Below are 24066 nucleotides of genomic sequence, written 5' to 3'. Positions count from 1 at the left end.
TTGCAGATATTCACACGCAAATACATGCACACGCAGATACTTGCACACGCAGGCGTGCACTCTGTGAATTGGGTCAGAGTAAAGGTCCCCTTCCCCTCCCTGTCTTCCTTATTTTCCTGCTCCCCCGTCCTCTGCTCCCCATCTGTTTCCATATGACTGATGTTAATAAACTGTATATTCTAGCTCTAATTCTAGTTCTAATTCATTATTTTTTGCATACAAGACCTTTATCATTGCCGTTATAGCTTTGCTAGTATTTTCTGTAGGGCTTTGTCTTGTCCTTGCATTCTCTTCAAGTAGCTTTTGAAGACTAAAGGTTTTTAATTTATTTTTTCAAGTTTTATTTGTTTTAAATAATTAACTTATTGTTTAATTTACATCCAAGTTAGATAGCATATAGTGCAACAATGATTTCAGGAGTAGATTCCTTACTGCCCCTTACCCATTTAGCCCATCCCCCCTCCCACACCCCCTCCAGCAACCCTCTGTTAGTTCTCTATATTTAAGAGTCTCTTATGTTTTGTCCTCCTCCCTGTTTTTATATTATTTTTGTTTCCCTTCCCTTATGTTCATGTGTTTAGCATCTTAAAGTCCTCATATGAGTGAAGTCCTATGATATTTGTCTTTCTCTGACTAATTTTACTTAGCATAATACCCTCCAGTTCCATCCATATAGTGGTAAATAGCAAGATTTCATTCTTTTTGATGGCCGAGTAATACTCTACTGTATATATGTACCACATCCTCTTTATCCATTCATCCATCCATGGACATTTGGATTCTTTCCATACTTTGACTATTGTCGATAGCACTGCTATAAACATTGGGGTGCATGTGCTCCTTTGAAACAGCACACCTGTATCCCTTGGGTAAATACCTAGTAGTACAATTGCTAGGTCATAGGGTAGTCTATTATTAATTTTTTGAGGAACCTCCCCACTGTTTTCTAGAGTGGCTGCACCAGTGAGCATTCCCACCAGCAGTCCAGAAGAGATGCTCTTTCTCCCCATCCTCGCCAACATCTGTTGTTGCGTGAGTTGTTAATGTTAGCCATTCTGACAGGTGTGAGGTGGTATCTCATTGTGATTTTGATTTGTATTTCCTTGATGATGAGTGACATTGAGCATTTTTTCATTTGTCAGTTGACCATCTGGATGTCTTCTTTGGAGAAGTGTCTATTCATATCTTTTGCCCATTTTTTCACTGGATTATTTGTTTTTTTGGGGGTATTGAGTTTGACAGTTCTTTATAGATTTTGGATACTTACCCCTTATCTGGTATGTCATTTGCAAATTATCTTCTCCCATTCCATTGGTTACCTTTTAGTTTTGCTGATTGTTTCCTTTGCCATGCAGAAGCTTTTTATTTTGATGAGGTCCCAATAGTTCATTTTAGTTTTTAATTTTTTTTTTAAGATTTTAAGTAATCTCTATGCCCAAAACGGGGCTTGAACCCACAACCCTGAGATCCAGTGTCACACACTTCACTGCTTGAGCTAGCCAGACGTTTCCAGAAGTCCCACTTATCAGCTTTTTTTTTTTTTTTAAACGGATAGGGCTTTTGTTCATGTATCTAAGAAAATTTTGCCTTACCCAAGGTCACAAAGATTATCTGTTTTCTTCTAGAAGTTTTCTGCTTTTATGTTTTACCTTTAGGTCTCTGATCCATATTTTAGTTAATTTTACTATTAGTTCAAAATATAGCTCTTAGCTAATTTTTTCTGCACATGCACATCAGGTTGCCTCCACCAGACCCTACCTTTGTTACTCTGTCCAGAAGCAGCTGCAGCATGGATATGCAATCTGTTTGTGGACTCTCTTCTGTGCTGTTGATGTAGTCATCTGTTTTCATGGCAAAACCCTGCCCTCGATGATTATAGCTTAATAGTAATTGTTGAAATCAATAGTGTTCTTCCTCCACGTTTTGTTCCTTATTGCTCTTCTTTTGTCTGTAATGTGACTTTTCCTCTGGCGCTTTTTTAAGATTTTTCTGTCACTGGTTTTGAGTGATTTGATTATGATGTGGCTAAGCTTATGTAGTTTTATGTTTCTTGGGGTTTGTTGAGCTTCTTAGATTAGGCTTAGACCCCTGTTGTGCTGCTGTTATGTAGATTCTTAGTTCTGTGTTGTTCTATATGTGCTTGTGATTGTGTTTGTTTCTAAGACTGCAGTGGAGTCTACAGTGCGTGCTCCTAGTCACCGCCGTGTCTATTGCAGGGACTCCTGGCTCTGTCTCTCTCTCAAGCACTTATGTCTGGGAATATTTTTGTTAGACCCTTATGTTGTTAAATGATAATTTAATGAGTGTCAAGTTCTAGGTTCAACACGTTTTTCTTCAATACTAGGTTCTTTCTTGTACCCAGTGGTTACTATTGAGTAATAGGAGTCTATTTCTTGATCCTTTCAAGATGATTTACTCTTTCTCTGGAAGCTTATAGAATTATCCTGTCTTTGATGTTGGTTAAAATTTTTTTAATTTTTAATTTTTTTAGAGAGAGTGCAAGTGAGTGAGCAAGGGAAGGGCAGAGAGAGAGAGAGAATTCCAAGCAGGCTCCACACTAAGCACAGAGCTTGACATGGGGCTGATCCTATGACCCTGGGATCATGATCTGGGCGAGAATCAAGAGTTAGATACTTACTGACTGAACCACCCAGGTGCCTTTGATGTTTACATTTTTTTTTTTACTTTTTGTAATTTTTTTTTTTTAATTTCTGAGAGAGAGATTGAGAATGTGAGCAGGGGAGGGTCAGAGAGAGAGAGACACAGAATCTGAAACAGGCTCCGGGCTCTGAGCTGGCTGTCAGCACACAGCCCGACGCGAGGCTTGAACCCACGAACCGTGAGATCATGACCTGAGCCGAAGTCAGACGCCCAACTGACTGAGCCACGCTAGTGCCCCATAAATTTTATTTTAATACATCTAGGTGCAAATTTTTCATCTTTCCTGATTAGCACCCTGTGGACCATTTCAATGTAAGGTTTTTCAATGTTTTAAAAACTTTTTTTTTTTAGAGAAAACTGTAAACATGTACAAAAGTGGACTTTCTAGTGTAATAAACTCCTGGACTCATTGTCAGATGCATACCCCCGGCCGTGCTCCATCTTGATTCATTTATCCACACCCCGTGTACTTCCTCCCTTCCCACATGATTTTAGAGCAAATCTTAGAGGTCACATTCTTTCATTTCGATGTCATTATATTCATGGTCTCTGTCTGGAGAGGATCGTGGCCTTGTGTCTCTAAAGATAAAAACCATTGTCACAAAATAACAATAATTCCTTAATATCAAATATCCAAATGTTCATACGGCTTTTTAAATTTTTTTATTTTTGTATAAAATTTTTTTTGAGTAAGCTCTATGCCCAGCGTAGGGCCTGAACTCAACCCCAACATCAGGAGTCCCACACTCCACCAACTGAGCCAGCCAGATGCCCCATGGTTTTTTAGAAACAGTTTGTTTGGGGCGCCTGGGTGGCTTAGTCNAAAAAAAAAAAAAAAAAAAAAAAAAAAGAAACAGTTTGTTTGGACCCAGGATCCAAATAAGTTTACATATCACAAATGGTAGCTGGTGTTTTCAGTCTCCCTTCACTTATGCATTCCCTTCCTGCAGTCTGTAGAAAACCCTGGGCTGTGTGTCTGGCAGCTGCTGTGTGGTGCAGCCCTCACCTCTGAGGCTCCCTGAAGGTCGGGTGAGATTTTCTGTTGTCCCTAAGACTTCAGAGATGGCGCTATGTTCTCCCACCAGGAGGAGAGCATGCCCGATTCTCCCTGGGATGCTGGTAGCCCGTGATACCCAGTTCCCAGATCCATGCAGTCATGAGGTGGTGGCATGGCAAAAAATCTGCCATCCTTCTCCATTGGAAGGCTGGAGTACTTCTGTAAAGAGAAACTCCTCCTTGCTTGCTACATGGTATAGGAGAGCCAGGATAAGTACCCAATTCTTTCCATATATTTACTCCTCAGAATAATGAGTTGGGTCAATGGCATCCTCCAATGGCAGGTGATTAATTTTGCTTCCTCTTTACGGGCACCTGGGTGGTTCAGTCGGTTGAGCATCTGACTTCAGCTCAGGTCATGATCTCATAGTTCATGAGTTTGAGCCTCGCATTGGGCTCTGTGCTGACACCTCAGAGCCTGGAGCCTGCTTCAGATTCTGTGTCTCCCTCCCTCTCTCTCTCTCTCTGCCCCTCTCCTGCTTGCTCTCTGTCTCAAAAATAAACATTTAATACAATTAAAAAATTTTTTGCTTCCTTTCTGTTCATTTATCTTTTTTTTTTTTTTTTTTACTGTTGTATTTGTATTTAGTGCATTCTAGCATTTATCCTTGTTGATGTTCAAAATGTTTCATTCTTAGCCAATGGGAACATCTTCAGATCGGCTCCATGGCCACCTGAGCTGTTTGATCAAGCCCTCACTGGCTGCATTTCCTGACCCCTCCCTATACTCTGCCATATCTCAGGGTCCTTGAATGAGCATGGTCTTTGAAGGCCACGTTCTGGGGGCAAGGATTACTCATTGCTAATGGGCTGGCACTGTTCCTAGACATTTTTAGTGGACAGCAAGTGGTGCGGCTTACTAGTTAGAGACAGAGTATCACGTTTCCATTCAGACTCAGGACTTTCTCGCTGCTTCTCTGTGTTTGGATCTTCTTCCTCAGGAGTGTCTTGGTTCCTGGGACCAGTAGCCTCACAGTATGACTGCAGAACGACTTGCTAGCTTCTCACGTGTTGTTCCTTAGTAGCCAGCTCCAGGGGAACAGGCTGAACAGTCTAAGTGGTTTGAAAGCCATTTGTAATAGTCGAAGCCAATGCTTGGAGACACATTCAGGTTTATTTATTTCATTGTATTTTCAATTTGGGGGATTTCCTTTTTGTATAGTTTGGATTTATAACTACAAAAATATTTACATGGGTCCAAATCTACGAGTAAAGGAACATTTAAAGGAATCTAGAACTGTTGTCATAGGCCAGGCTTATGTCTCTTTCACACTCAGTGAAACAAATAAGAATATGAAAGTTAATTTTGTCACTTCATAAGCAATCTTGTAGAAAGTGTCTTTACTACTGTTGTTTTTACGTAGATGTTCACACGGAAGCAGTGCAAGCAGCTTTGGCCAAATACAAGGAGAGGAAGATGCCTATGCCTTCAAAAAGACGTTCTGTCCTTGTGCACTCGGCTGTGGAGACCTACACGCCTCCAGGTATGGACAGACTGTGTTGGGAATGGCGTCTGAGGGTGCCACACAGCCCCGCATCATAACCTTCCTTTCCCCTTGAGTTGGAATATCCTCCTGACCTGTATGTAGGAAAGATTTGGAAAAACTAGAGATTAAAAATGTTTGTATATGTGCAGTATTCCTTACTGAAAATCTGTGGTGTACGCAGTATAGCTCTTACCCAAGTCGGTACTCGTTTTCTGTAGGACTTTTGGGTAGATTTTAATTCTTTCACTAAGATGCTATTCGTGCCTTTAAGTAAAGAGAGGAACCAAAAATAAGCCCTTACTAGAATACTAAAGTTCCCTGATTTAAGAATTTTAAAATTTTTCTCATCTTATTATTGATTTTTTTACTGTATTGTTACCAGGCCTTAAATGGGAGAGTATAAGGCAATTTGGAGGATTTTAAAAATGTCTTCTATTATTGTTTTGTTGTCATTACCATTAGAAATGAGAACTTTCACCTGGAGTTTCTCTTCAGCAGCAAGGCCGCTAAACCGCACCAGCTGCGGCCAGTGTGTGGCGCCTTCTGCCACCTGTGTTTAAGTCATGAAACTGGTAACATGAGTTTTGGTTTGATGACATAGTGAAAACCAGACACACCAGAGTTATAAGATATTTTAGTGGTTTTGGTAACACTTCCTTTCTACAGAAAAGAAAAAGTTCGTATTGTTGAAAAAAAAATTCTGGAAATAGCTGTCACATGTTTCTACCAAATGGAACTATAGCTAATACCCAATTTTAAAAAGCTTTTTAATAATTGTGTAACTCATAATAAAATGCACAGTTATGGTGACTTGATAGAACCTTTATTAACAGTTAATTTTATTGACTGAAGCAGATGTGTTGGGGAAGGAATTCTTTTCGGAGCTCATTGCTGCTGCCCCTAAGAGGACACAGGTAGATGGGGTGAGGCCCCATCACCACTGCGCTGACTTGGGCCATGTGTCAGGGTTGTGTGGGGTGTTCACTCAGATGAACACTCGACACTTGGGGTCTTCTTTGACATTTGGGACTCCACCAAGGAATGTGCTGAAGCCATTTAGGGCTCGGGGCGGTCTTCACTCCCAGCGTCTGGCGTCCACAGACAGTTCTCTGGGGAAAGCTGGAGTCCAGAAACCAGTTTCCCAGGTAGGGCTCCTTGGATCTGACAGTCGGGCAAAGGTGGGTTGAGATGACCCCTTGGCCAGGCTGGGGCGTAGCGGTGCAGCTGTACAGAGCTTGCCAAGCGCTGGCCCGGGAGATGCAGGTGCCAGTGTAGGAACTCCACCCTCCTCCCTGACTCATCCCTACATTATGCCTGTCGTCATTATTTTAACCACAGACACGTCATCTGCCTCAGAAGATGAGGGCTCTTTACGGCAACCCGGGCGACTTACCTCCACTCCGCTCCAGAGCCATTCCAACATCGAGCCCTGGCTCGACCGGGTCATTCAGGGCTCGTCCACCTCATCCTCTGCATCCTCCACCTCATCTCACCCGGGAGGGAGACCCGGCGCCGCTCCCAGTGCCGCCGCCACCACCACGCTCACAGGCCCCGCGGCCCACGCCCACATAGGTCAGTAACGAGCTGCCGTGGCCCCTCCAGGACAGGGGTACCTTCACACCCATTGAGAACCACCTTCTCTTTTTCATCTGCAAATGTCTTTTCGGTAACAAAAGTAGTTCTTGATGCTTCTGTGGTTTGGTTATCCCAGACCCTGCAGTGTGTTGCCTGCCCGTGGGCCCAGACGTGGCAGTGTCTCTTGATGTTACGTCTCCACCTCATGGCAGGTGTAGGGTATATGGTCCTTATATGTGGCCCTGCTTGCTCCTGATGGCCACCCTTAGCCTGCTGCCACTACATTGTCTCCGCCTTTGCTCGTTGTCCTGTGTGCACAGCTGCGGAGCCGTCTGTCGCTCCTGGGGCAGGAGGCCGGGGCTGTGATCATGGCGTAGCCTTTCTTCCTCCACATACCAGGTTAGCCCCTCGACTGGAAAAGAGAGGTCGGGCAAAGCTAAATCATGCAGATGTGTAGATCTTTTCTAAGGAGGTCGGGCAAAGCTAAATCATGCAGATGTGTAGATCTTTTCTAAGTCATCCAGGTCTTTCAATTACATTAATCTTAGGGACATTTGGAAACCTTTCATCATTTGAAATCCTGTTTTCTAAACAACGACGAGCTGGCATGTGCAGCTGGTACCTTAACAACAGTATATTCCTCACGTGGTGCTGTCAGTGTTGTTGCAATTAACTTTGCAACCCTTCTCAGCACCCCCTCTTTTCTAGATGTGCAGGGAAGACAGAAAGTCAGGTTCTTTGTAACTTGCCTGAGCTCACACAGCTGGCCTAGCAGTGAAGCCAGGGCTGATGCAGTTTTCTTGATTCCTGTTCATTTTCTTTGCTGTTAGCTGTTCTGCTAAAACTGGAATGGTGCACCAGCCATGCACCCATGATAGGGTACTGTTTTTGGTGGGGTCCCCCCTGCCCTGGCAGGTGTGGGCTCAGGGCCTGAGCTGCCTTGGTGTGAAATCCTGGTCCTCTGGCTGGGCTGGGAGTAAACTGGATGACGTCTCAGCAACCTCTGTGGACACGCCACTGATGCTCTTCGCTTTGTATTTGTTGAGTCAGTGCAGGAAATCTGCACATTTCTCTTGAGCTTGCGTCTTCTAACCATGACATAGCCTTCGATGAGAATCCATGACACCTCATTCTGCTTCTGGCACACAGAGAGGCAGCTGTCAAGGCCACTGCGTGGCAGCAGCTGGGGCTCTGCCCCAGAGAAAAGGACCCTTTGGGAAACAGCCGACTCGGCCGTTCAGGCAGCTCTCCTGGACGCCCTGTGCACCCTTCCTCAAGGAGGTTCTCAGGAGATAGCTTGAAAAACAGCTTTCGCACTGACACATTTTTTTTCTCTGTTTGTCATGGTGCTTTGACTTATTGATACTACACAGGTATCTCCAATGTGAGAAAAACAGTAGTTTTTGAATGTTCTCTTATCTTATTCCTGCTTCCTGATCCTCTGTTCTCTGTGAGAGGGTGTAGGAAGGTAAAACTATATTAGCCATTGCTGAGCTGTTGTAAACCCTGCTTCCTGATGGGTCGGAGATAAAAGTGTATCTAGCGTGAGAAACTGGCCACAGTTCAAAATGTGTAACTGGGAGCCCTCGACTTCCCAGCAGTTGTGGGGGGGTCTTTTAAGAAAGCACTTAGCCGTGAGGTGTGTGCGTTCTGTGAAAGGCCCTGGGTGGGAAGGTTTCCAGGGAGATGTGTTACCACTGTGGATGCAAGACCCCTGACTTCGCCAGATGTGGCCTCTTTTCTCCCATCCCACTCACATGGTCTCTCACATACACATTGTGTGATCAATTCTCGTAAATTTTAAAAATCTTAACTGTGGATTGTAGCCTTCATATACTAAATGATTGCTGGATATAGTGGACTTGAGTTCCTAAATCCAAAAATACTCACCTTCCCTCTGTTATTATAAAAATCATCCTTTTAGTTTTTAGCACTGGAGAGTTCTTCAGTTGGGCTAAGGAAAGAGATACAAAAAGAAGAATGTATTAGGTAAAAAAAAAATTGAGGTACAATATATTAGGTAAAGCTAATTTTTAAAAATATGTCATCTTTAGACATAGAGTAAGGAAATCAAATCCATAAAACATTGGATTATAGTTATATGTAGTTATAAATACCTATATTTAAAAGTAATATTTCCAGTTATAGTAGTTCATTAAAAGAATTTTTTTAATGTTATTTATTTTTGAGAGAGAGACACAGAGAGTATGAACAGGGGAGGGGCAGACAGAGATGGACACAGAATCCAAAGCAGGCTCCAGGCTCTGAACCGTCAGCACAGAGCCTGACACAGGCTCGAACCCATGAACCGTGAGATCATGACCGGAGCCAGAGTCGGATGCTTGGGATGCTTAACCGACTGAGTCACCCATGCGCCCCTATAGTAGTTCATTTTTATTTTGAATGTTGTTTATTTTTATGTGGTGATTTTAAAACTGCTTTGTAGTTAAGATTACCATTTATGCCTTTCTTCATGAATAATGTTAAAATCATGTATTCTTTTTGCTAGACTTGGAAGAGTAGGGAAATTTCTTTCTATATGGAAGGAACTTGGTGATAGGCAAACTTTAAAATGGTAATTTCATCGACATCTTGCTTTTTCAAGGATTGTGACAACTCTGTCATTAAATTGGATTTTTCCAAATGGTTTTTTCCACTGTGTAAATCATGAGTTTGGGTTTTGCTTCCATATAATTTCATCTTTCTACATATTTACAAAAGATTTTAGTTTGCATTCTGCCTGGGAAGTGAAAGGATAGGTAAACAATAGGAGCTGAAAGGTCAGAAGCACCAGAGTGGGGCACACTCATGCTCACGCCTCAGCCGCCTGCAGCCAGCCGGTGTTCCAACAGATACAGGTGCTATATGATAAAGATCCGACCCCAAAATATGCATTCCGACAATGGGGAGTGATTTTAAACATTTCTACAGTCTAACGTCATTTGTCTTTAACCGTGATGTTAATGCCTTCTGCTCTGAGAACTTGACTGAGGTCCTAATAGTGAGGTGTGTTGACCTAGCGTCAGGGATAATTTTTATCTTTGTAGGCTTATTCTTTGAAGCCTCTAAAGGTCTTTGTCTTTGTGGCATTTAACATACTTCCTGGGGGAAGTGAGGGATAGTTTTTGGAACCTGGCTATTTTTTTCCTAATACAACAAAAATGGTCCAATGACAACTGATTTAAAATGTGTTTCTGCTTCATTGAAATTTCTTTTTTTTAAATAGAAATTTTATTTTATTTTATTTTATTTTTTACAAATAGTTTATTGTCAAGTTGGTTTCCATATAACACCCAGTGCTCATCCCCACAAGTGCCCTCCTCCATGCCCATCTCCCCCCTCCCCCCCACACCCATCAGTCCTCAGTTCTTTGAAATTTCTAAGTGACTCATTGCAGGCAGCTGTGAAGGGCAGGTTCGCCCGCGCCTGCCAGTGCACTGTCGTTGGGTGTTCTGGCTGAGGTTCCTCCGGGAACCAAGCAGCACACGGGACACAGCCTTCCATGGGCCGTGCCTGGGAGATCAGAGTTCACAGGGTCCTGTTGCTTCTTGGTCAACCAGAAAAAAAATTAATCGGAATACCACATCCCTTGCTTCGAGCTCAGCTAGTGAAACTTTAGCTCATTGCGGTTTAAAGAGGAGCTTAACAGCCACTTTTATTTGGGGTTTGTTTTTCCAAAGCAGATCTGCACCCTGCCCCTCCTGATGTCACCACGGGTCTCCTGTCGCACTGTGAGCGTCCGCAGCTGGCTTCTGTGAGAGGCGTCCCTCAGGGCTACAGCGGCAGCGTCCTGGAGACCGCAGGGGGTGAGCATGCGTCTCTTTCTCCTCGTGAGCAGCAGCGAGCACAGGCTGTCTCTTCAGCTAGTGAATGTCGCTTTAGTGGATTTGCTTTAGCAAGCCTGAGCCAGCCGCCAGTGACAGCCCTTCAGCGCGTGTGAACTGAGGCCCGCTGTGTGCTGGCTGTTACCGCAGAGAGCGGCAGGGGAGGAACAGTCCAGAGCCCCTGGAGTTGGGCGGATAGGGAACAAGAAGAGCAGGGAGGAGAAAGCCTCCACATTTAAACCGGTGCCCAAGGAGTTCGGGTCTCTAAAACAGGGGAACGCGAGGCCATGGCAGCCCCTCTGTTGGACTCTGTGCGGCCTCAGTGTGAGAGCAGCCTGGCCTGACACGCCAGTGCCTGTGCCCCCGTGCACACAGTCTGAGAAACGGGCGCAGCAGAAGTCAGGGTTTCAGACGTGCAGGTCAGAAAGACCGTGATCTTCACAGCGTCCTCATTTACACCATTTCCTTTTGAAAGAGTTTCCAGTGTCTTTTATCAAAATCATGTGAAGTTTTTTCCCCCAGTGTATCAGATTTGAATTGCAGAAAACTCCAGGGGATCTTAGATAAGGCTTCAATACATGTTTGGATACTCCTAAGTAATAGATCAAATTTTGTCAAGGTCTTTTACCTCCTTACCCAGATGCAACAGGAAAATACTGAGTCAACATGAAGCTGGCTGTTGGGTACAGCCATAGATTTTTTTTTTTTAATTTGATTATTGTTTTTAAAAGTTCAAGAGGGGCGCCCGGGTGGCTTAGTCGGTTAAGCGTCCGACTTTCGCTCAGGTCATGATCTCACGGTTCGTGGGTTCGAGCCCCGCGTCGGGCTCTGTGCTGCCTGCCAGCTCGGAGCCTGGAGACTGTTTCAGGGTCTGTGTCTCCCTCTCTCTCTGACCCTCCCCTGCTCACGCTGTCTCTCTCTCTCTCTCCTAGAAATAAATAAAACATTTAAAAAAATAAATAAATAAAAAAAATAAAAGTTCAAGAGCGGGGCGCCTGGGTGGCTCAGTCGGTTAGACGACCGACTTTGGCTCAGGTCATGATCTCATAGTCTGTGAGTTTGAGTCCTGAGTCGGGCTCAGAGCCTGGAGCCTGTTTCAGATTCTGTGTTTCCCTATCTTTCTGCCCCTCCCCCATTCACAATCTGTCTGTCTGTCTCTCTCTCGAAATAAACATTAAAAAAATTTTTTTAAAAAGAGTCTCTTATATTTAAAAAAAAAAGAAAAAGTTCAAGAGCTTAGGGGAGCCTGGGTGGCTCAGTTGTTTACGTGTCTGACTTCAGCTCTGGTCATGATCTCATAGTTTGTGGGTTCGAGCTCCTCATCGGGCTCTGTGCCGACAGCTCAGAGCCTGGAGCCTGCTTCAGAATCTGTGTCTCCCTCTCTTTCTACCCCTCCCCTGCTCACACTGTCTCTCTCTCTCTCTCTCTCTCTCAAAAATAAATAAACATTAAAAAATTTTTTTTTAAAATTCAGGAGCTTAGTTGAATTATAATTGTCATGTAATCAACTGCACATACTTGAAGGATACAATTTTATAAGTTTTATTATTTAAATTTTTTTTTAAAAGTTTATTTTGTGGGGGGAGAGAGAAAGAGAGAGAAAATGAGGTAGGGGAGGGGCAGGGAGAGGGGGAGAGAGAGAATCCCATGTAGGTTCCATGCTGTCAGTGCAGAGCCCAACATGGGACTCAAACTGACAAATCATGATCATGACCTGAACTGAAATCAGGAGTCGGACCCTTAATCAACTGAGCCTCCCAGGTATCCCTAATTTTATAAGTTTTAAAATTTATGTATACCGGTGACACCATGCCTGTGATCAAGATAGTAAACACATCCAGCATTCCTGAAAGTTTCCTTGTGTTCTTTTGTAATACCTCCCTTCTACTCATTTTGGCTTCTGCCATGCTTTAGGCAACCACTGATTTATTTCCTGACACTATAAATCAGTTTTCATTTTTTGGAATTTTATATAAATCGAATCATGCAGTTTTTAATTTTTGTTATGTGGCTTCTGCCACTCTACATAAGTATTTTGAGATATGTTCGTGTTCTTGGATGTATCAATAGGTCGTACCTTTTACTGATAAGTAGTATTTCATTTTATGGATGTACCACACTTTATCTGTCCACCTGTTGATAGATATTTGGGTTGCCTCCAGTTTCTGGCTATTACAAATAAAACTATGAGTATTCTTATACAAGTTTTTGTGTAGAAGTATTCTTTCATTTCTTTTGGGTCAATACCTACGAATAGAATGGTTGGATCATAACAAAAACAAAGGTGGAATAAAGAACTTTCCAGACATAAAAAAAAAAAAAAAAAAAAAAGAATGGTTGGATCATATAGTAGATTTATGCTTAACTTTCTAAGAAATTACCAAACGGGTTTCCAAAGTGGTTGTACCATTTCACATTCGCATCATGGGTGATGAGAGTTCTGGCTCCTCTACATCCTTGCCTGCAGCTGGGATTATTGGCCTGTTAGTTTTAACCACCCTTCTGGGTGTGTGGAGGTGTCTGATTGTAGTGTTAATTCGCATCTCCCTAAACACTGAGGAAGTGGAGCATCTTTTCATGTGTTTGTTTGCGATCTGTATGTCTTTTTAGAAGCATCTGTTCAGATCTTTTGCTTATTTTTTTTTCTGTGATGTTTTCTTGGTAAATTTTGAGAGTTCTTTATATGTTCTAGATTCAAGTTCTTTATCAGGTATGTAATTTGGATTTTCTCACAGCCTGTGGCTTGTGTTTTTTTTAATTCTCTTAATAATGACTCTCAAAGAGTAGAAATTACTAATTTTATGAAGTCCAGTTCACCTGTGTTTTCTTTTATAGATCCTACTTTTGTGTCATATCTAAGATATATTTTCCTAACCCAAAGTCATAAAGGTTTTCTATGTTTTCTCCTAGAATTTTATAGCTTTAGGTCTTATATGTAGATGTCTGTCCATTTTGAGTTAATTTTAATATAAGTACAAGGTATGAATCAGAGCCTTGTTTTTGCATGTGGATGTCCAGCTGTTCCGGCCTCATTTGTTCTAAAGCCCATTCTGTCCCCACTGAGGTCCGTTGGCATCTCTTATGAAAATTGGTGGACCATACACGAGAAAGGTCTGTTCCTGGCTCTCTCTGCTGCCCTGTTGTGTGTTTGTCCATCCTTACACCAGTACCACACCATCATGGTTACTGTGCTTTTATAACAGATCTTGAAATCATGCAGTTTGTCTTCAAACTTTAACTTTTCATTTTAAAATTTGCTTTGGCTATTTCAGCTCCTTTGCATTTGGATATATATTTTTAAATGTTTCTACCAAAATTCCTGCAGGATTTTGATTGATATTTTATTGACTCTGTAGATCACTTTGGAGAGAATTAGCATCTTAATAGTATATATTTCAGTTGATAAATACAGTATATCTCTCCATTTATTTGGCTCTTATAAAAACTTTAACAGCATTGTTTTGTAACATTTAATATACAGGTATTGTACCTATTTTGTTAAAATTATTCCGAAATAGGTTATATTTTTTCACACTATTGTAGATAGTATTTTAAATTTTACAGTAGTTTATTACCAGTCTATAGAAATGCATTTGGTTTTTGTATTGTATTTTGGTTGTGTTCTTATTAGTTCCAGTAGTTTTTTTTGGTAGATTCCTTAAGATTCTATGTTTGACCATATTGTGTATGAATATGTTTTTAATGTTCTATACAAATTATTTGTCTTTAGGAACATTTATTTTTCTGGCTTTATTGCAATGTGTGTAAGATTTCCAGTTGTGTCAGTAAGAAATGTTGAAAGTGAATATGACTTGCCTTGTTTCCAGCTGTAAGGGGAAAGCATCCACGTTTTCATGTTTCAATTGTGACGTTAATCGTGGGTGCTCTTCATTAGAAAGTTCCCTTTTTTCGGGGCGCCCGGGTGGCTTAGTCGGTTAGGCATCCGACTTTCGCTCAGGTCATGATCTCGCGGTTCGTGGGTTCGAGCCCCGCGTCAGGCTCTGTGCTGACTGCCAGCTCAGAGCCTGGAGCCTGTTTCAGAGTCTGTCACTCCCTCTCTCTCTGACCCTCCCCTGTTCATGCTGTCTCTCTCTCTCCTAGAAATAAATAAATAAAACATTAAAAAAAAAAAAAAGAACCCTTTTTCCCTGATTTCCTGAAAATTTTTATCATGGCTTTAGTTAAATGATTTTTTAAATCTATTAAAATCACATGTGGTTTTTCTTTCATAGTTTGTAGTTTGTTCCATTGATGTAGTAAATTTCATTAATGTTTGAATTTCAATGGTGTAGTAAATTTCATTGATTTTTGAATGTTAAACCAAAGTTATATTCTCAGGATAAGCCCTACTTGGTTATCATGCATAATTTTTTTCTGTATCATGGATTTGATTTGCTAACATTTTTAATTTTTTTTTTTTTTTTTGAGTGAGAGAGAGAGAGAGAGCATGTGTGTAAGTGGGGGAGGGACAGAGAGAGAGAGAGACTCCCAAGCAGGCTCCGTGCTGTCAGTGCAGAGCCCGATGCAAGGCTCATTCTCATGAACTGTGAGATCATGGACCTGAGCTGAAATCAGGAGTCAAACACTTAACTGACTGAGCCACCCAGGCACCCTGATTTGCTAATATTTTTTATTAAGGATTTTGTGTCTGTTCAAGATACATAGTAGCCTGTCGTTTTGGTTTTATTTTTTTCTTGTAATATCTTTGTCTGGTCTTGGTATCAGGATAATGCTCACCTCAAAATGAATTGATAAATGTTCCTCCTTCTTCTAATTTCTAATCAGAAAACATGAATTTTTCTATTCTTGAATCAGTTTTGTGTCTTTGAAGGAATTTGTTCATTTCATCTATGCTCTCCAATTTAGGCATAATTTGTTCATAATATTCCTTTATTATTCTCTGAGGTATATGAATTGGTGGTGCTGTCCCTTCTTTTATTTCTGGTATTAGTAATTAGTGTCTTTTCTCTCTCTCTTTTTAAGTAGGCCCCATGCCCATTGTAGAGCTTGAACTCATGACCTTGAGATTGAAAGTCTCATGCTCTATCAACTGAGCCAGCCAGATGCCCCAGTGCTCTCTGTCTTTTTTTCTTGATCATTCTAGCTAGAAAGTTCATTGACTTTTATTTATCTTTCAAAGAACCAGTTTGGGTTTAATTATTTTTTTCTATTATGTTTATTTCTAATCTTATATTTCTTCCTTCCTTTTTTCTACTTATTTTCAGTTTACTTTCCTTTTCCTTTTTCCTGACTCTTAGATCATTGAGTTTAGACCTTTCTTGTTTCCTAATGAAAGTATTTAAAACTATAAATATCCTTCTGAGAGCTCTTTTAGTATCTCACATATTTTGATACGTTCTTTTCCTTTTTAAAATTCAATTCTAGGTGTGCCTGGGTGGCTCAGTTGGTTAAGCATCCGACTTCGGCTCAGGTCATGATCTCGTGGTTTGTGGGTTCAAGCCCTGTATTGGATTGTGTGCTGGCAGCTCAGAGCCTGGAACCTGTTTCAGATTCTGTGTCTCCTTCTCTCTCTGCCCCTCCCCCACTCATGTTCTGTCTCTCTCTGTCTCAAAAATAAATAAAATAAAATAAAATTCTAGGGGCGCCTGGGTGGCTTAGTCGGTTAAGCGNTTACAGAAACACACTTTTGTTTAGTTAAACCTCTTTGGAATAGAAATTGGTAAAATATATATAGGTACTTACATTTGGATCCAGCGGGGCCAATGTGGGAATTTACCCTGAACACACATTTCCAAAACTAAGGAAATACATGTACACAAAGTAATTCTTTGTAGCACTACTTACAGTTGTACAATATTGGAAACTATGTAGCTCTCCAAGCCTCACAAATTGGTTGAATATGCCAGAAATAATGAGAAAGCTTTTCATGACTTGGAATGAGGTGTCTTCCCAGGAGACAGTTGTGTGGAAAAGCCGGAAGTAGAAGAGCGGTTCTGGTACACCACCGTTTCGAGGGAGCATAACAAAGCCTGTGTCTGTGTAGCAGGGGCGCTGGGAGGGCAAGCCAGAAAGCAGTGAAGCTGGTCCCCCCCAGAGGTGGGGTGGGTGGGTGAGTGGAAGTTCGGTGACACTTGTTTTAGTTTGTCTTAATATAGTTTTGACTTTTAGAAGTTTGTTAGTGTAATACAAAATTCAAAGCATAAACTTGAAATATAGGAAGAGAGAAAAACCCCTAAAACTAAAAGCAAGTGAAAATAACCCTGACATATTCCTGTCAAGTACCATAGCCACATCTGAGGGGGTGATGGGGAGAGAGGCAGAAAAGGTAAGCTGTGAACACAGAACCGGGCCGTATGCCCATAGTCTTGACAAAGTTGGGTATGAACAGCAAAGAAATCTTCTTGGTTTTTTTTTTTAATTTATTTATAAATTTTTGAGAGAGAGAGAGACAGACAGACAAGAGGGCAGAGAAAGAAAGGGAAAGAGAAAATCCCAAGCAGGCTCCATACTGTCAGCACGGAACCCGATGTGGGGCCCAAACCCACGAACCGTGGGGTCACAACCTGAGACAAAATCAAGAGTCGGGCACTTAACAGACTGAGCCAGCCCCCCAGGGGCCCTGAAATCTTGATTTCTTGCTTGTCTTTTTGTAGAAGTATAGGTTATGCAACTTAGAAATTATTTTATATACATGATAGTATTGAGCAAAGGTGTTGATATTATTGGGAGCCAGGGTTCCTGCTGTGGAGAAAGTCCAAATATGAGTGGGAAAGGCAAGAACCTGTGGAGCAGCCTGGGGTTGGAAGTACTGGTGTGGACTCATGGTTCCTGAGATTTGAGTACGTATCTGTTTATGCTTTCTGTGTGCACATGCGCATGGTCGTCGTGTGTCCATGAATACATGCATGCCATATACATAGTGTGCTTTCTAGCTCTGTATTCCAGAGGTGGCAAAAACCCTGTGGTGGCAGTGAGCACACCTAGTGGCCAGATCTTGATCTTCAACATCTTCCTACACGGAAGAATGAGGACTTCTTAGAGAAATAGCTAATTCCAGGGCTGGAGCAGGGTAGCCTAAAATGAATCTGAAGCATCTTATGATAGAATGTAAGGCAGTGCTTTAAAAAAATGATGGGGGCATGTCACAGATCAACTCACATAGGATCCCACTGGCCAAGTCTGGGACAATTTGTACATGAAAATATTAAGAACTATATGCTTTGTAACAACAGAGCAGTCCATGAGTCGCTCCTGATGAGAGAGAGAGAGAGAGAGAGAGAGAGAGAGAGAGAGATAGGTAACAGACAGAATGCTGAGTGTTGATGGGTAAATTTAAATGAAGTGCTAAAGTTGGAAAATAATTTTGCAACTATTGCAGTAAAAATTGCTTCTGGCAAGAATGATCCAATGGCCATTAAATGGAGGGAAAAAGTTCTTTGAGGGTTAGGATATTTGTATGGTCTTCAAGTGCCTTCTCACACATTGCATATTAGTTGCAGAAGAAAAAATAGTGACAATCAGTGTAGAACCCAGACAGCATTTTGGGTGATGAAAATCTGTCCCTATGAGGACAGGTGGATGTCCCATATATCTGGATATGATACTTGGGTAGTATTTCAGCCAGGAATGCAGCCCCCCAATTGAATCCTGAGAAAACCTCAAGCAAACTCAAAATGAGGTATATTCTACTTAATAAAACAAAGGAACTATATTCTTTCAAAATGTCAGTGCCCTAAAGGACAAAGAAATGCTCCAGATCAAAGGAGACTAGACAGGTGATGACTAAGTACGGTTCTTGGTTCTAGAACTTGACTGGCTTCAGATTAGAGGACGGGGTTGCTGTAGAAGGACGTCAGGGCATCAGCTGCCACACTTGCCCTTGGACAGCGAGGTGTGTCTGAGGCCCTGGGCCCTGCTTACCTGTGCCCTTGGCCATCACCCACTGTGCTGACTTTAGAGCACTTACCACCCTGTCCGCTGTTCTTGTTCCTGCGTGCATGTTTCTGCTTGCTTTCACCCAGCAGGTGGTGAGCTGTCTGAGGACAGACACACAGACTCTTCTCTGTTATGTTGCTACTTTACATCTCCCAGAACATCATTTCTTAATAATTACTGAGGCCACCAAAGAACTTTTAGTTTGGGTGGCTTAAATCTCTTGATGTTTATCGTATTAGAAGTTAAAACTAAAGATTTAAAAAATATTTATTAATCCATTTAAAAATAGCATTAAGAAACTCATCACATCTTCATATAAATACCTCATATTTATGAACGAATTTCTAAAATGAAGATTTGGTGCAAAGAATGGGCTTGTTTTCCAGTGTGGCCAGTCTCCCTCGCAGCCAGCATGATGGAAGCACCTGGGCCCTGTGCCTTGTCCCCGTTCAGGCGGCTGTGGCTCACGTGATGTGGGGCCTCGGGAAGACTCCTCATGGGCTGTGATGAGGAAGGGAGGGCGGTGGCCTCACGAACCCACAAAGGGTTTCTGGACCACTTTGAAAATCACTAGCTTAGAAAAGTTCTAGTGCCTAGAAGGCCTTTAGTAAATATTTGTTGAATGTATTAATGAATTCCAAAGCGGCTGCACGGCAGGGCCAGGCTTGGTTGGATTTATGAGTTCCGGCGTGTTCGTGCAGGTGGTCGCTGGATCCCGTCTCCACATCGTGTCTCCAGAGGGACGGCGAGCTCTGGCCTCATTGCCCCCCTTCCCCTGGCAGGTGTTCCTGTGAACAGCAGAGTGTCCTCCAAAATCCAGCAGCTTCTCAACACCCTGAAGCGGCCGAAGCGCCCTCCCCTGAAGGAGTTCTTTGTGGATGATTTTGAGGAGCTGTTGGAAGGTGAGAGATCTCGGGCGGGCTCCGTGTCTGAACGGGGTGGCTGTCCTGTCCAGGGCTGTGGGCAAATGTGCGTCCTGCGTGGTCGCACTGCGACATTACAGCACAACGAAATGACCCTCCCCTGTGTCCAGCCCTTGTGGTCACCATGTGTCGTAGTGAATTCAGCAGCACGTGTGACTGCTGGCTTTATTTGAACAGGGAAAAAAGCATACCACTCATAGTTAAGGGACTTAACGTTTTTCTGTGCCTCTAATCCAGGGCTTAGTACGTGGTTACAAGAATACTCCTAAGGTTTCATTTTATTTACGTTATTTCAATTTTTTTTAAGTAGGCTCCACACCCAACATGGGGCTTGAACTCACAACCCTGAGATTGAGAGTTGCACACTCTACTGATTGAGCCAGCTGGGTGCCCCCATTATTTCATTTTTTTAATTTAAACTTTAAATCTGAAATACTTTTCTTCCCATGGTTTTAAAGTGTGTTTTTGGCATAGTTTTGGCCCTTTTTTCAGAAATCAAGTCTCTCATTTATTTTTTTTTAATTTTTAAAATTTTTTTTAAATTATTTTTTATTTTTTAAAATATTTATCAAGTCTCTCATTTATTAATGAGATACACATTTAGGAAAAAAGAATATAGATTTGTTTGTAAAAGAAAATGACCAAGAAATAGAAAGAAGTATAAACCTATAGCAAAGGGACAGAAATAAAGCCTGGTACAAGGTGCCAACCATGTACATGTGTCAGCCACGGGACCCACAGCCAGCTTGCCCCTCTGCCCCTCACCTCTGCTGCGCGATGTCCACCCCCCGATCATCACCAGGCGTCTCCTCACTGAGGGTCAGACACAACTTTTAGGGCACGGCTTTCCCCTTTGTCATCAGATAACACCTTTCAGATGCAGAGCTCAGTGGTATAAATGCTGTTCTGGGCAGGTCTTACACGTGGGCAAATGTTGGCTACATGGACACAGGAAACATAATAGATTTTACTTTATTTTTCTCTTTCAACCTGGCGATGGGTGGTTTGCATGCGCGGACTGAAATACAACTCTTCCTACTTCTGTCCTTTATAAGCAGGACCCACGCCTGCTTCTTAGGTGTCATTTGGGTTGGCCACAACCTCACAAAAGCCTCAACGTCACCGCTTCTGCTCTGGGATTGTCCTGGGGGGTTACAGTCACCAGTGGCCATCATTGTCCAGGATGAATGACCATCTGTCCTTTGGTCAGTTGGTCTGTGACAACTATAATGATAAGGAAATCTAGACAAATTATTGTAATCTTTTTACAAGTGTTTTTTAAGAGAATGTTTAAAAACAGAATGTGTGGATGGTTCTATGAAGTGCTAATTTTTAAATTTCGATTTTGCTTATAGTGCAGCAACCGGATCCAAATCAGCCAAAGCCGGAGGGCAGCCAGATGGTAGTGCTGAAAGGGGAGCCCCTGGCCGTGGGCACTGCCTGGCCGCCGTCACTGCTGGCCGCCTTGCAGCGCTGGGGCACGATGCAGCCCAAGGCCCCCTGCCTGACTGCCTTGGACACAGCTGGGAAGGCCGTCTACACCCTCACCTATGGCAAGTGTCAGCAGAAAGCACGTGAGCTCTGGTTTGGCTGTAAAAATGTTCCATGTGTCATGTCATACAACACAGGCATACAGCTTCACGAACACGATAGAGCAATTCCTGAGAAACCAACACCACTGTCAAAACAGTAGAACACTGGCTCCCTCCAGGTGCCTGGACCACTGTCCTTCCTCCCAGCAGAGGGAACTACTCGCTGACCGGTGGTGACGGCCACTGCTCTGGTGTCGAGGTTCACATCTATAGATGCATCTCTGAACAAAGGAATTTAGTTTTGTCTACTTTTGAACTTTGTATTTTTGTGTTGGGTATCTTTTGGTTCCGTATTATGTTTTTATGTAACAAATCAGAAGCATCTGGCTTGATGCCTCTTCGCGGAGTGAGTGTACTCCTGTAACCAGCACTCGGCTCCAGAGCATCTCTAGGCCTCCAGCCCCGTGTCCCTTCCAGCACGTGCGTCCTCACACTGGCAGTGAACTGTCGTATACCTGTGAAACTTGCTTCGCTTGTCTCTCAGTTTCATGTCTGGAATTAGGCGAGACTCGGCCATGATGTGGTGTGAAGCTGTAGTTCTTCTCACTGATGGATGTTACTTCAGTGTCTGAATTTGCCCACATGATGCATGTGCTCCACAGTCAGGCACGTGTGCACTGCTTCCCCTGGGGCTGTTGTGCACAGTGCTGTTAATGGACATTCTTGGGTGCGTCTGTTGGTGAAACACATGCGGTCATTTGTGCTGGGAATGTGTACACGTGCAAGTAGCCTTGTGCAGCGTTAGACACACCGTCCCACGGTTTCCAAAGTGGCTGCAGCAGCCTTCACTCCAGCCGGCAGTTTGCGCAGACTTTCAGTTTCCTTGCCGTCCTTGTCGATACTTGATATTTTCTGTGTTTTTCGCTTTAGCCTTTCCTGTAGCTGTTGTGCTGTCAAGTTGTTTTGCTAGTTTATTGGCATTTCTCTGATGGCTAATGATGCTTTTTGTACATTTATTGGCTATTTGAATATTCTCTTTTATCTACTTTCCAAATCTTTGGCTCATTTTTCTATTTGGTTGCAAATGTTTTCTTCTTTGTGTTTCAAATACACGTCTTTTGTCAGGTATGTTTTGCAAATGTCTTCTTCTACTCTTTGGACTGTCTTTTAACACTTTTATTAGTAGCTTTAGATAAATGAGATTTCCTAATCTAATTAGCCTAATTTATCTATATTTTCCCCTTATTATAGTGCTTTTGTGTCCTGTTTGGCTAAACCTAAGGTCACAAAGATATTCTCCTACCTTTTCCTCGAAGAACTTGCTTCACTCTTCATATTGAGGTGTCATGATTCATGTACAATTTAGTTTGTGTGTGGCGTGACATTGGGGCCATTCTCTTCTCCTATGAGTGTCTGATTGACCTACTGCCCTTCACTGAAGAGGCATTGCTTCGCCCAGGGCCCCGTGGGGCTGCCTTGTCTGTAACGGGTGGAAACACGCGCAGGTGTGCTGCCGCTCTCCGTGCCGCTTCCGCAGTCTGTCGTCTGTCCTTGCTCCCTGAATGGCTGTAGCTGTGTGAGTCCTGGTGTCTGGTATAGACGTCCTTCTGCTCTATGACTGTTTCTTAAGGTTTTCCTGACTATGCTGCATTTCTAAGCCACCTTTAGAATCAGTTTGTCAGTTTCCAGAAAGATTCCTGCTGGGATATTGATTGGCACTGTGTCGATTCTGTAGTTCAGTTTGAAGAGAATCGATGTTATTACAATTACAGAACCTTCCAGTTCATGACTGTGGAGTATCCCCACTATTTCAAGGCCTTATTTAATTTCTCTCAGTGAAGTTTTATACTTTTGAGTACAGAGCTCTTGAGCATCTTTCATTAGATTTATTCCTATTGGAATGGAATGGTTAGAAATTGGTGCTTGTTTATAGAAATGCAATTGATTTCCTCAGATGGTGATTTTATATCTAGTGATCTCGTTAAATTAACTTATAATTTTTTGTTTATTAGTAATTTGTCCATATATCTTTTGGATATCCTGTGGTCAAAAGCATGTCATCTATGACCAAAAACAGTGTTATTTTGGCCTTTCTGATACTTAACACCTTTCATCTCTTTCTTGCTCACTGCATGAGCCAGAACTGCCAGTATGATGTTGGATAGCAGCCATTCTTGCCTCCTTCTCCATCTTTGGTAGAAAGCATTGGGTCATGAAGTATGATGTTTGCCATAGTTTTTTTGCTTGTTTTGTGGTAGAAATTCTTTGTCAGATTAAATAAGTCCCCTTCTATTCCTAGTTTAGTGGAAGTTTTGTTTTTTTTTTTAATAATGAATGGCTTTGGGTTTTATCAAATACTTTTTCTGCTCTGTGAAGATGATCATATGGTGTCTCTCTCCTCTCCACTTAATGTGATGAGTTATACTGATTAACTTTAAAATGTTAAGCAGTCCTTGCATTCCTAGAATACATCCTACTTGGCTATGATATCTTCTTAACAAATGTCTGGATTTGATTTAACCAATATGTTGTTTAGGATCTTTGCATCTGTGTTCATTAGATATTGGTGTGTAATTGTTTAAGGTAGGAGCTCATTGCCCACTGTGAGGACCGTGGTTGTTGACTGCCTCCACCTGTTGAATTCATTTTTTGGGGGTCTCTCTCTCTTCTTCTCAGGCTTTGGTTACACTAATACCTTTTTTCAATCCTGTGTAGGTTTCATGTTCTTTTTTTATATTTTGTATTCTTTTTTATATATTTAGTTGACTCTTGAACGATGTAGAGGTTAGGGGCACTGAGCCCCTGCACAGTTGAAAACCTAAGTATAAGTTTTGACTGTCCCAGAACTTAACTCCTATTAATCTACTGTTGGCCAGAAGGTTAACTGATAGTGTAGGCAGTCGATTAACACATATTTTTTATATGTTTCATATGCTGTATTCTTACACTAAAGTAACTTAGAGAAAAGAAAATGTTATTATGAAAATCATAAGGAAGATGGGGTGCCTGGGTGGCCCTGTTGGTTAAGCATCCGACTCTTGATTTTGGCTCAGGTCATGATCTCTCAGTTGGTGAGTTTGAGCCCCACATTGGGCTCTGCGCTGGCAGTGCA

The 24066-nt window shown here is 42.3% G+C and overlaps 1 protein-coding gene across 1 annotated transcript in view; it reads left to right on the top strand.

The window, feature by feature from the left end:
- Positions 1-24066, top strand: part of DIP2A (disco interacting protein 2 homolog A) — a 108427-nt gene that overhangs the window by 38866 nt on the left and 45495 nt on the right. Inside the window, exons 5-9 of the mRNA XM_077755354.1 lie at positions 5082-5201; positions 6543-6776; positions 10463-10585; positions 19282-19401; positions 20778-20975. Of these exons, the coding sequence (XP_077611480.1) occupies positions 5082-5201; positions 6543-6776; positions 10463-10585; positions 19282-19401; positions 20778-20975 (795 nt within the window). The remainder of the gene's footprint in view (positions 1-5081; positions 5202-6542; positions 6777-10462; positions 10586-19281; positions 19402-20777; positions 20976-24066) is intronic.

This window comes from Crocuta crocuta, unplaced genomic scaffold, assembly GCF_008692635.1.
Source record: "Crocuta crocuta isolate KB4526 unplaced genomic scaffold, BGI_CrCroc_1.0 scaffold675, whole genome shotgun sequence".
Taxonomy (NCBI): Eukaryota; Metazoa; Chordata; class Mammalia; order Carnivora; family Hyaenidae; genus Crocuta; species Crocuta crocuta.
The sequence above is the reverse complement of the archived record's forward strand: the minus strand, read 5'-3'. Positions and strand labels throughout refer to the sequence as shown.